Genomic DNA, 12174 nt, shown 5'->3' with positions numbered 1-12174 from the left:
TAGCGAGCCTCCTCCTCCTCATCCTCCTCCACTGCACTGGGCGGCGAGCATGCTCCTCATCCTCCAGATATGGCCGAACGTGCCCTGTTGCTGCTCCTCCACTCCACCCCACCGGCCGGTGGCGCCATGCGCGCGCACCAACTTCCTATCGACGTCGACCCGTCCGCCGCCGCCTCCCAATCGTTCCTCTCCACGGCGCTCGTCGAGAAGCTACACTGGTTCGACCTGGTGTCTGTGCAGGCCACACAGCTACAGAGGGAGGCGGTGGCGGAATTCACGGCAGCCACCTCGGCCGCGATGCCGCCGTCGGGCGCGCAGTGGGGCGACGCAACCTGCCTAGCGCCCCTGTCACCGCGCTCTGCGTAGTAGAGCTCGTAGCTCAGGTGTGTAGTAGCCCAGGTGGTGTTGCCATGCTTGTTCATTGACGGAGGTGGTGTCGTGCGGCCGCCAGCTCGTGCGGAGGAGATCCCGTGGTAGCCGGTGGAGGAGGACGAATCGTCGCTTGTTACCTTGCTCGCTGAGGTGCCTTGCTTTGTGTAGATGCCCACCACCTGTTCGACCTAAGTCCTCGGAGAGGTAAACTTACCGGTTGGTAGAAGAGGTGATGCTATGCAAACTAAACTAAACAAGCAAATACATTGATTCCTAGCTAGGCTTAGGTACTACAGTCTACAGGCAACCAAACATTTGGTGCTTGCATTGGCTAAAGCTAGATAGAACTAGCATGTCTTAGTTTTGGTAGCCAGACTTATCGAGGAAGTGAGCCAAACACACCTAGGGCTGGATATTGAGCTAGTTCGGCTCGGTCCAGCTCAAGTTGGCTCGTTAGGCTAACGAACCAGCTCGGCTCGGCTCTTTAATATTACGAGCTAGAGGGACAGCTCGGCTCGGCTCGTTACCGAGCTCGAGCTGGCTCGTTTAGCTCGCGAGCTACTATAAAAAAAATAGGACACACATGTTTATAATGTTTTGCTACATTAATTACAGAAGGTGATGTCCATCATTATGCAACCATACATAATTGATACATGCTACATAGTTGGTCCATCTATGATTATATAGTTCCAGCATACTAACTAGTTGCTTGCCACCACAAACTTAGAAAAGTCCATAGATTCAATATCAGCAGCATCATCTTCTCCCTGTAAAACAATCCATAAAATCAACATTTAAGTACCACAACCATTATAAAATTAAAATTCACGTGAAACAGCTGAAAATAAGAATTATGTACCAATAGAATAGGTGTACGCTTCTAGGCCAGTATCATTATTTTCTGAATTCATGGTCGTGGGGTGATAGGCCCCAACTCGTTTCAGCTCGTAAACAGTTCGCGAGCTGGCTCATTAAAATAGCGATTTAGATTTTCAGCTCCACTCGTGAAAAAATTAAAATAAGCCGAGTCAAGCCAAACTGAGCCGACCACAAATCGAGCGAGTTGACGAGCCACGAGTATTTTGGCCGACCCTAAACACACACTATACCTCTTCAAGGACCTGGGCAATGAAGCCACCATCTGCGAACTTCGCAACTGGAAATACTACACGACGTAACATGCGAATAGTACTGCCACCTGGAAGGTGGAAATGAAAACTGAGCGCAATCAACAAACAGCAAAAGTATTTGGCATCCCTCAGGACGATGGGGAGCACATTGACTGCTTTTGACTGAGCAGAGCGGCAGTCGGCACACGTCATTGAACTCCGGAATCTGGGCCTTACGGTTACGAGTTGCCAGTCCGTGAACGCGGAAGCGGAACGCCTGATGTGTACCGATCACAGTTCACAATTCACAATTCACAAACTTGCATTGCCCCGAATGTTACAACTTCAGTTAGAAAACCTATAGATGGAGGTTGAGGGATACAGTGGACGGACCAACAAGGCCTCGGAGAGTGCGCGAACGGAGGAGACATGATGTCATGGTCTGGAGCGCGCCATTGATCACGCCGCGCCGAGAGAGACACGGACACGGCTGCTACGTGCGCTCTGCTGCTGCTGCGGGCTGCCTGCGGGAACCGCTACTTCAGGAGGCCACTCAAAGGGAAAGACCGGCCCAACTGTTTTGTTGGCCCAGCCCATCCAGCCCACCTGGTATTTTATCGCTCCATTCCTTCCGCATCCCACTCCGGGTCTCTCTCACGCCCCCGCCGCCTCCTCCCAGTGCCCCGCCGCCGTCTCCATCGGAGCTCCCTACCGAGTGCCCCGAACCATGGCGGCTGCATCAGCCACCCGCCGCGGCCTCTCCGCGCTCCTCCTCTCCTCCTCCCGCGCGCTCCCCCGCCGCCTGGGCCCCCTCGCCGCCGCGGCTGCTTCAGCCCACATCGCCCCGTGGCCGTGGGCCCTTCTCGCGTCGCGCGGAGCCAGGACCGCGTCGTCCGGCGGGTCCGGGTACTCGCCGCTGAACGACCCGTCCCCGAACTGGAGCAACCGCCCGCCCAAGGAGACGATCCTTCTCGACGGCTGTGACTACGAGCACTGGCTCATCGTCATGGAGTTCCCCACCGACCCCAAGCCCTCCGAGGAGGAGATGGTCGCGGCCTACGTCAAGACCCTCGCGGCCGTCCTCGGAAGGTATGCGCCGCGCGTGTGTGTATGCGCATTTGTTGCGTGTTGTTGGAGCAATCACGTTGAGCTAATTGAATCGTAAATGTGCACTTTGTTGCAACTGTTCGTGACCTGACCAACACATTAGGCCGGTAAAAACCCAACACATTAGGCCGGTAAAAAACCCAGTACAATTGAACGTGCTACTACTAATTGAATGTTCTAGTAGTTCGTTTACATTGGTAGGGACTCGGAGCTTATCGGTTAGTTTCTTCTCGGTTTCTCCATCCTATATACTATCATGATGTGAGGTTCGTGCCTGCAACCTTACAGGAACACCTTGTGCCTTGCTGTTAAAAGCATTTGACTCGCCTTTTGGGCTAGGCACACCGCCTCGTCAACTTTGTAGCTTCGTGCCCTTACCTGCATGCCTACATGCCACATTGGGGCCCAGGCATGCGGGCTCATGTGCATTTGTCTGCACAGGATGCCCCTAGGAATGGTGCCTTATGCGCATTTGACTGAAATGGATGGCCCTAGGCCATATGCCAGCTCATGTGCATTTGACTGCACTGGATGGCCCTAGGCATGCCGGCTTATGCACATTTGACTGAAAGGGATGGCCCTAGACATTTGATTGCACTGTTCGACATAGTAGACTATAGACCATTGTCAAGGCAGGTTCCATCTTCACTGGGCTATAAGTTCTTCAACGCGTTGAATGGCACAAAGAGTATAATGAGGATCATTTTCTATGTTGGCTTCTATTAATAGAAATTCAGTAAAAATTCCATATTATCGATTTACCTGGCATTGACATCTGAGTTATTTAAGATGCAGTGAATTTAAATTATCACGTTTTATCCCGGAACTGTATCTGAATTGTCTGATTCATACTTGATCTGTTATCACCTCTGGTCTTTTGCATGACTTTATTGTAATTACTCAAGAATGGATCACGTTGTGGTCTTGACTTACCCATACACCTTAAGATGCATCCTAATTCCTAATTGAATAGAGTGTGCAATTGTAAATTATTTCTCTTATGGCCCTGTTTTGCTGCCTGATTGCAGCTGATTTGCCACCTGGCGGCCGCAGCACAGCCAAAAACCCACTAGGTTCTGGAGGTCCAGTTCTTTTTGGTGATGTGCCGGGTTGTCGGAGCCCAGCTTTGGGGACTTTCTGGCATATAGGCTGTCGAATATGCGTTCTTTTTTATGTGAATTCTTCTTTATTAAATTATGATTAGTTGTCATTTGCATGGCAGTAAGTGGTATTTAATATGGTTGCAAGAGTATATTCTGACTCACTCTTTCTTCGTAGTTTATGTACAATTCTTGTCAACATACTACCATGCTCTGATATAACAAACCAAAGCTTGTAAACACACATGTACCCAGAAGATGTATATGTTTAACCCCTAATCTTGTCATCTGAGAATTGAAATTTTGATTGTGATTCTGTCATGCAGTGAGGAGGAAGCAAAGAAGAAAATCTACTCAGTGTGCACTTCAACATACACAGGGTTTGGTGCATTGATTTCAGAGGAGTTATCGTACAAAGTTAAAGGTGGAATTTCCATTGGTCTAATGTTTTAGCTAAGGTTCTTTTGCACCATGAAATTTTAACTGAATTTTATTTATAATGCTGCCTTCACTTCTTGAAGGATTGCCGGGAGTCCTTTGGGTTTTACCTGATTCATATCTGGATGTTCCTAACAAGGACTACGGAGGTAGGTAATTGTTGTTTGTTACTTCAGTGAAATTTCACTGGTCAGTCTGGATCCCGCCGGACCATAATTCTCTATGCTTTTACTTTCTTGCTCAATACTCATCTAAGTGAGGTGTCAGTCCTGTCTCGTAGTCCCATATCGTATGGGTTGTTATTTGCTTGCACTAAGATTACGTGTACCACTTGGCAGGCGATCTGTTCGTAGATGGCAAAGTCATACACAGACCTCAGTTCCGATTCAATGAGAGACAGCAGGTAAGGAGTAAGCCTCGTCCTCGCTACGACAGACGCCGTGAGGTTGTCCAAGTGGAGCGGAGGGAGACAATGCAAAGAGGCCCTTCGACGCAGCAGCAGAGGCCGCCATTTCCACAGCAGGCTACACAGAATCAAGAGCAGAGCCAGGAGTAGGAAAGTAGCATCAGTATCGGAGACTTGTACGCTTGAAGCCGTCGTTGTTTATAAACTAAATTAGCGCCAGAACTATTTGAGCTAAATCTCGTGACTATACCTATTGTCCTTGTGACTTTTGACTGGAACCTGTATGTGAGTTCCATGTAAGCTGTGCTTCAGAATTTCTGACTGAACCATTATTGCTGTCCTGAAATTTTTGGTGCTGTCTGGAAATTCCTCTTGATGGCTCGGTCTTATTGTTGCTGGCCTAGTCCAGAACAGAGCACATTCTCCTCAGCTGGCGTTCGAGGTTGCTACTACACCTGGCTAGGCCTTTTGCTCTCCTGGGTTTTCCCGTACGAGCTTGGCGCGTGCTGGCTTCAGCGTTCCTCGGACGGAAGATAAGCCTGCATAGGAGCCGTCGACGACGTGAACATTGGGACCAAAACGGTAACAAAGCATATACACCTGCTATGCTATCTGGGAATAATCTTGTTGTGACGGAGGTTAAGCCCTCTCAGCTGGTTGTATATATAAAAGCCTAATAACGTCTTGGAGATGAGAGATAAGTGCAGTGCTTCGTCGTACTAGTGCAGACTGACACATAGTGATCGTACTGCACGTAGCTGCAAACTGCAAGCATGGCCTCCGTCAACTTGTCGCTCACAGTCGTCGTCGCCCTCTTCTCCGGTACGATTACTCCACATGGCTTCTTCTTTTTCGTTGTTTTCATTAGTAATAGCAGACAGAAGGTTATCATTTACAAATGATCATCTAAGGTTTTCCCTTCTTTGTGTAACTTATATTTAAATGATTAGGATTTCTGATACTGGGGGTGCCCGACGTGGACGAATGCGGTTTCTTGTGCGTGGAAGGATCGTACGTGACGTGCGCCAACTATCCGGGCCAGCAGTTCCCCGGCTGCAACTGCGTGTGCGGGCCGTCCGACGGCCAGGGCTGCGTCGTCCACGGCCCCGCCGGCCCCGACGAGCCCTGCACAAAATGAACCATCCGATCCATGCAACCTGCTGCTCATGTTAAATTAATGCAGTAACTAGTTGTTGGTCCAATTGGAAATTTGTTTTCGATCACTACATTTCAAGCTTGTTTGTTTAGCGACTAAGCTTTGTCAACACTAATGCTAAGCCAAGTGTTGGTTCGGCTGATCCCAACAAAAGCATCGGTCAGCCTGTTCGTTTGGTCATGAACGATCGTAAATTTTCAGCCAGAACAATATTTTTCTCTCACACCAAACCAGCCAACAGTAATATAATCCACGATCGTTTACGGTCTGCCGAACAAGCCGAGTAAAAATAAAAAATGGGTCCACACAGCATTGGACTCCAAGTTTTCTTTTTGTTATCTGAGTCGTTTGTTGATGAGGGAGTAGCTATTTTGCTACATGCTGCAAGTAATCGTCGAGATTCCTCTTTCTCGGGATTGGATGAGTCCGAAACTTTTCTATCTCTATCTCTGCAACTAAAAAAGCCAAATGTTATCGTCTCCGCAAAACTAATCGGCATGCCTCCCTAATTGCGTCGCTCGGGAAAAAAAAAAGTCGACTCCCGTGGTCAAGCCGCGGTAAAAAAAAAGTCGCTCGAAAAAAAAAGTTTCTCCCACGCCGCCTCCCCTCTCCGTAAGGAACCGCAGCCCCTGCCCCGCTTGTCTCGCTCGAGAGAACCGCCGCCCGCGCACGACGCCCAGCTCCCACCTCGTCTCACTCCATGGAACCGCCGCCGGACGACCTCGCCAAGCCGCCGGACGCTGCAGGACGCGACGCTGCACCTGTGACCCCTGCGCCCGCGACCGCGAAGCTGCCGGGCGACCTCGCCAAGCCGCTGCCACCGTCGGACGGGCCGTTGCCGAACGCGACAAGGCGCCTACGACCCCTGCGCCCGTGACCGCGAAGCCGTCGGACGACCACGCAAAGCCGTTGCCGCTGTCGGACGGGCCGCTGCCAGACGCGACGCGGCGCCTGCGGCCCCTGCGCCCGCGACCGCAAAGCCGTCGGACGACCTCGCCCAGCCGCCGCCACCGCGACGCCCCGACGCCATTCCTGCCACGTCGCCGCACCTCAGTTCCTCAGCCACAACCAGCGGGCACCAGCGCACCAGCTGAAGTTAACCTGAAACTAAGAACTGAAGTTACTGTGGTTGTCTGATCTGTATCCACGTCATTGCAAGTTTTTTTTAATTTTTTATTTACTGATTTCCCAAATTTTTATATTGCAACATGTTCAAAGCTTGTATTTTTTGGAAGGTTTTGTGTTTGTGAGTAAATCTGCTAATGTACCTAACCATACACCCAAAATGGAAAAAGGACATGATTTTAAAATATTTGTTTTAGTGAAAACCATATATCAAATTCAATTAGCACATAGGGCAAATAACCTATTTACAGCTCACCATAGTTCAACCATGCTGCTCCAAATTTCTATCTGTATGTGTTCAGATCTGCTCTAAAATCAGGTATTGTGATCCAGCCAATGCAGTTGCTGTTTTGAGCACCATAATATAAGCATATAGGAGTAATGTATGTTAACTAATTTTTTCTAGTGTAATTCAGTGCTTTAATGTTTTATGACAAGTACTCATATTAATGATTCTTTAGAGAATTACCGGTGCATACTTGTAAGTTAATGGAAAAATGGTATTCCTTTCTGGCTTTCTCTAGACTACGTCTTACTGTTGCAGGAAATGAGAGAAGGTAGTGAAGTGAGGCAAGCTGAACTTTTCTACTGATAAAATACGACTCAGTGAACTATTTACAACTTGATGAGGTTGAGCCATATACAATAAAAATGAGGTTTTCTTGTTTGATTGTAACAGTTTCTTCCTCGTTTTTTAGGGTGCAACATTTTCAGTAAGCTACCATATATCAAAAATATGTAGACTTCAAACTAATTTATGAATAATTTCTTTGTTGTTGTATTGAAACCTTGTTCTGCGCATGAGCATTATATGTACCATATGCTAATCCTGGCAATAATTTTCTATTTTTCCATAGGCTTGCATCTATACATGAGACATCAATACTGAAAACTGCTACCTTCTTTTTGACCCTACTAATTTCCTATGCATGGATTTCCTTATGGCGTTACTGGAGACTTGATCTCCTGCAGGCAACCACTCCTCACTGTAAATAACAGGTACATACTCCACTTTGTTTCGGTTCCTGTTGAAATTGGCCTAGTGCTGCATCTTGTTCCTCTGTTTTTTATGAAATCTTGTGTTGAGTTTAATAGGCTGGTTCAATGGGGATCATCTAAGTTTCTAAGTCTCTTTGTATCAAATAACTAAACTGACAGCTACGACCTTTAAATTGAGATCGGAAATATATATCCCTGTAAGCTTAAATAAATATCCTTTCCTTTTACCTAAAATAGGCATTGATGCTACTCTGTTTGACAGTAAAGCTACAAACCGCTCATTATAAGGTTTTTTATGTTGGCCAATTCCTTTGCTGATTTGACACTTGGCATTTTCCTATCTTGTGACAAATTGATGTTTTAGTGTTTCTCCCCCTTAGACTTATGTAGTACTAATAATTGGCTTCAATAAATAGTATGGTGAAATACACTTGAAAACTTCAAATGCCATGATCTCCTCCTTTGTTCAAATATGCTCTGCAACGTTTACAACTGATAGGCTTCTAATGACTGATTGGATTTCATTAACATTAAAAGGCGTACCCAGTGCAGAGAGCTCCCGCTCTGTACAGGGTCTGGGGAAGGGTGTCAGGGATTTCATTAACATTGTTAAAATTAAATTCAATTGAGCACCAATCTTGATGTATACTCTTGTCATTCAGCATTTATGATAGTTTTTTAGCGAAAACTGAATTTTGGCCTCTCAGTCATAACAAACTATATTCAGTTTCCATTATGTGTCTGTCTGTACAGAAAATATAATTTGTGATGATGAAAATTCATTCATAAGTATTATTTAGGCTCCAATGAATTTTATAACCTCACTGCCAATTACAGAGGTTTAGTTTCAGTCCTAATTTGTTCATAAGTTGAGTTATTTAGGGGGGTGTTTGGTTCTTTAATCGCTCCTAAAATTCATGTCACATCGAATGTTTAAATACTAATAAGGAGCATTAAATATAGATTAATTACAAAACTAATTACATAGATGGGGGCTAATTTGCGAGATGATTTTTTAAGCCTAATTAATCTATCATTAGCGCATATTTACTGTAGCACAATGTTGTCAAATCATGGACTAATTAGGCTTAAAAGATTCATCTCGCAAATTAGTCGCAAGTTGTGCAATTAGTTTCGTAATTAGTTTATATTTAATACTCCATGCATGTGTCCAAACATTCGATGTGACAGGAATTTTAGGAGGCACTGCAGAAACCAAACAGGCTCTTAGTATTGGCTATCTCCGTCATTATGCATGGGAGTTCTCATTTATGATATTGCTTGCTAACCTATGTCAGGCACCTAGAAAGAAAAAATTTGACAGCCAGTAGCTACAGCCACAAGATATGAACTACTCTGAAATTTTCAGTTGCCTTTGTTGTTCAGGTTAGGCACCTCCCGCGTTGACCTCTCAAGATATCATTCTATAAAATCAAGCACATCCATCCATTTGCAGGTACACATCCTAATTATGTTCAATGCCATACTTTTTGCTGTCTATCAATAGGTCGTTACTCAGTGATTTTGATTTTTCAACTCTGATGGCAAGTTTGTGTGCTTAGAAAGAATTTGCATTCTAAGGTATATGAAGAGTATAAAATATCTGCACCCCTGGGTTTTCAGCGATGACAGCAGCTGTGTGGAGCTTCTTAGGATGAAGAGAGCTCCTTTCTTCCGGCTGTGCGACTTGTTTCGCAATAGGGGCCTCCTCATGGATAGTATTAACTGCCAGATTGAAGAACAGGTTGCCATGTTCCTTCTAGTGGTTGGCCATAACACAAGATTTAGGGTCATCAAACACACTTTCAAGAGGGCTACTGAAACCATCAGTAGATATTTCCAGGAAGTGCTTTTATGCAGTTGGTGAATTAAGAAATGAAATGATAGTGGCTCCTCCTACTTCTGTCCATCCCAAAATCCAGAATAGCAGGAAATGGAATCCTTTCTTCAAGGTTGGAGTTTCTTACTTCACCTATTCCATTTTCACTACTAGGACTTAGATGTTGATGTATCTTTTTTGTTTAGGACTGTGTTGATGCCATTGATGGTACTCATGTTCTTGCTCGAGTTCCTGAGAAGCACATAGCTACTTTCATGGGCAGGAAGCACACAACCACCCAAAATGTCTTGGCTGCGGTTGATTTTGACCTAAGGTTCACTTATGTTGTGTTGCTGGAGCCAGGCCTGCACTACCCATGCTCCAATCCTAGCCAGGTCAGGATTTAGCTAGGAAACCAAATAGGTCCATAGTTCTGGCGATTTGGTTGTGTTCATTATACGCGGGTGCCAGATTGCGCACATACATACACCAAGTTGTCATGGATGCAGCGGTATTTGATGAAAGTGCTCTCGCAATTGGAGAATAATAAGAAGTTGATGATTTTGGCAGCTTGGCCTGCGTATGGCGAGAACTTGGTAATTTAATTTGGCAAATGAGTGTACGTACAGTATTGATATATGATTAAGCTGATTATTGGCCGAGAATCCCTTGTTTGCTCGGCAAGTTGTGTACGTTGGAGTTCAATTACAAGGTTTTTTTTTTGAAACTGTCAATTACAAGGTTGGAGTCAAATGCAATCAGCTTATTCATTCAACATACAGGTATGGCAGCGACGGGCCGTAACCGCCAGCTACGGCGTATGGCACCCGGCCCGCCCACCTGCAATACTCAAGATTTTCCTAATTATCAGTTAATTGATCCTCGGAGCTTGTCTTCCTAATAATCAGTTAATTGATCCTCAAACAGATTGTCAACCAACCAGCACATTGATCCTCAGAGCTTGCTAACCAACCAGACACGCCTGCTGAAATTCAGCGGCACGCGCAAGTTTGCCGCCTATTTTAGCTACTGCCTGTAGCAAGTATTGTTACTCTGTGGAGGGAGCACTTTTGCTACTCTATGGACAATGATGTGACTAATCCAAGTAAACAGTGCAAAAAACAACACATAATAAAGATCAAAACAATGCACGAATCTACAAAGCGTCTGAAGCCATACATTGATATGGAAACACTAATTCAACATGTCTGTACAACTGCAATCTCTCTACTACTCTCTAGTCTCCACTCATAGACAACGTCTCCACTAGTAGGATAACTTAGCCCACTTGCAAGTAGTCCACAGCCCACCGTCTAGTGGTGGCATAAGTTTAAAAGCATGCTTCCTGCCTTTTCGCCAGTAGAATCGGTCGAAACTAGTAGTTACCTTCCGAATTCCCGTTGCCTTTGTCAGTATGGATTGAATGAACTGGAATTCGCAATCAGTTCCCATCAATTCCTTGAACTCTACTTTCTCGAGATGATCTAGAGAAAACTCATGGGATCTCCAATGGCATGAGTTATTATCACATAAGAGATCCAATTCTGATTGGTTCTTCTGCAGTAAAGACCATGGAAGGATATATGCATTATTATTCCACGAATGAATAGAAAGGGGTTAAAATTTAAGAAACAAAACTCTAACAATTAGTATATATGGACTAATGGAAGAACAGGGGTTAAAATTTAAGAAACAAAACTCTAACCAATTAGTATATATGGACTAATGAAGAACATTTTTCTCACCTTTTTAATGATGTAGCATAGCTGTAGCCTGAGATATTTAATATTGCTGCATTGTGCAAGGAGACATGCTACGCCAGGTCTAGTGGAATGTCGCCCCCATAGTTTAATATCAACTGCCAAGTGTGTCACATGAGGAAGTAGCGGAATCCTGCCTTTGATTATGTCAACGGTTTGATACTTTGTCTGATCGAAAAGGATAAAGCAAACTCATAAATGAGAAACTGGAAAAGAAAATATTATCAACAGAAAAAAAATATTAGACTTTGTGGATGTTTATTTTATTCTTTTAACATTTTTTAGGCAAATTGAATCCATAGAACAGATTCAAGTGCATGAATTGAACAAATAAATGAAGACACTAGCAGGGGAGGGGAAAAATGGGGAGGGGGATTCTCTGCCATAAAAAAAAGAACGCAATGCCTTATATGCCTCTAGAAAAGTTCAGCGATCTTCAGCGACATTGTTTCATTTTTTTTTTGTCATCCATGTCACTGCCGTCAGTTTGGGCTCTAACGCCGTCAAACTGCAGGTGTGAAAAGTCGAAAATACCCTTATGTCTAAATATGTCATTAATTTTTTTGAGCATCTTAACGACTTCAAATGAAAAAACTCAAAACTAGAAAGTTGTAGATCTCGTCGAGATCTATAATTTTCATATAAAAATTATCTTCATTTAATTCAGCAAAAAAATATGATTTGATATGATTAATATATCTTAGAAAAATCATATCTTTTTTGTGGAATTTATCTTAGGTGTTACTAAACTTATAGAAAAATAGCATTGGCATTTATATA

The 12174-nt window shown here is 44.7% G+C and overlaps 1 protein-coding gene and 1 long non-coding RNA gene across 2 annotated transcripts; both read left to right on the top strand.

The window, feature by feature from the left end:
- Positions 1 to 2112: 2112 nt before the first annotated feature.
- Positions 2113 to 4895, top strand: LOC136493726 (multiple organellar RNA editing factor 3, mitochondrial-like). The gene is made up of 4 exons (XM_066489860.1): positions 2113 to 2573; positions 4018 to 4115; positions 4213 to 4278; positions 4468 to 4895. The coding sequence occupies exons 1-4, from the start codon at positions 2212 to 2214 to the stop codon at positions 4683 to 4685; spliced, it is 744 nt and encodes a 247-aa protein (XP_066345957.1). The 5' UTR covers positions 2113 to 2211; the 3' UTR covers positions 4686 to 4895.
- Positions 4896 to 6258: 1363 nt separating this feature from the next.
- On the top strand, positions 6259 to 10291 carry LOC136493781 (uncharacterized). Its single transcript, XR_010768440.1, has 4 exons — positions 6259 to 7815; positions 9202 to 9271; positions 9439 to 9767; positions 9841 to 10291. It is a non-coding gene; the product is annotated as an uncharacterized lncRNA (long non-coding RNA).
- Positions 10292 to 12174: the final 1883 nt, after the last annotated feature.

This window comes from Miscanthus floridulus, chromosome 11 (genome assembly GCF_019320115.1).
Source record: "Miscanthus floridulus cultivar M001 chromosome 11, ASM1932011v1, whole genome shotgun sequence".
Classification (NCBI taxonomy): domain Eukaryota; kingdom Viridiplantae; phylum Streptophyta; class Magnoliopsida; order Poales; family Poaceae; genus Miscanthus; species Miscanthus floridulus.
Note: the sequence above shows the minus strand (reverse complement) of the source record. Positions and strands in the feature narration are given on the sequence as shown.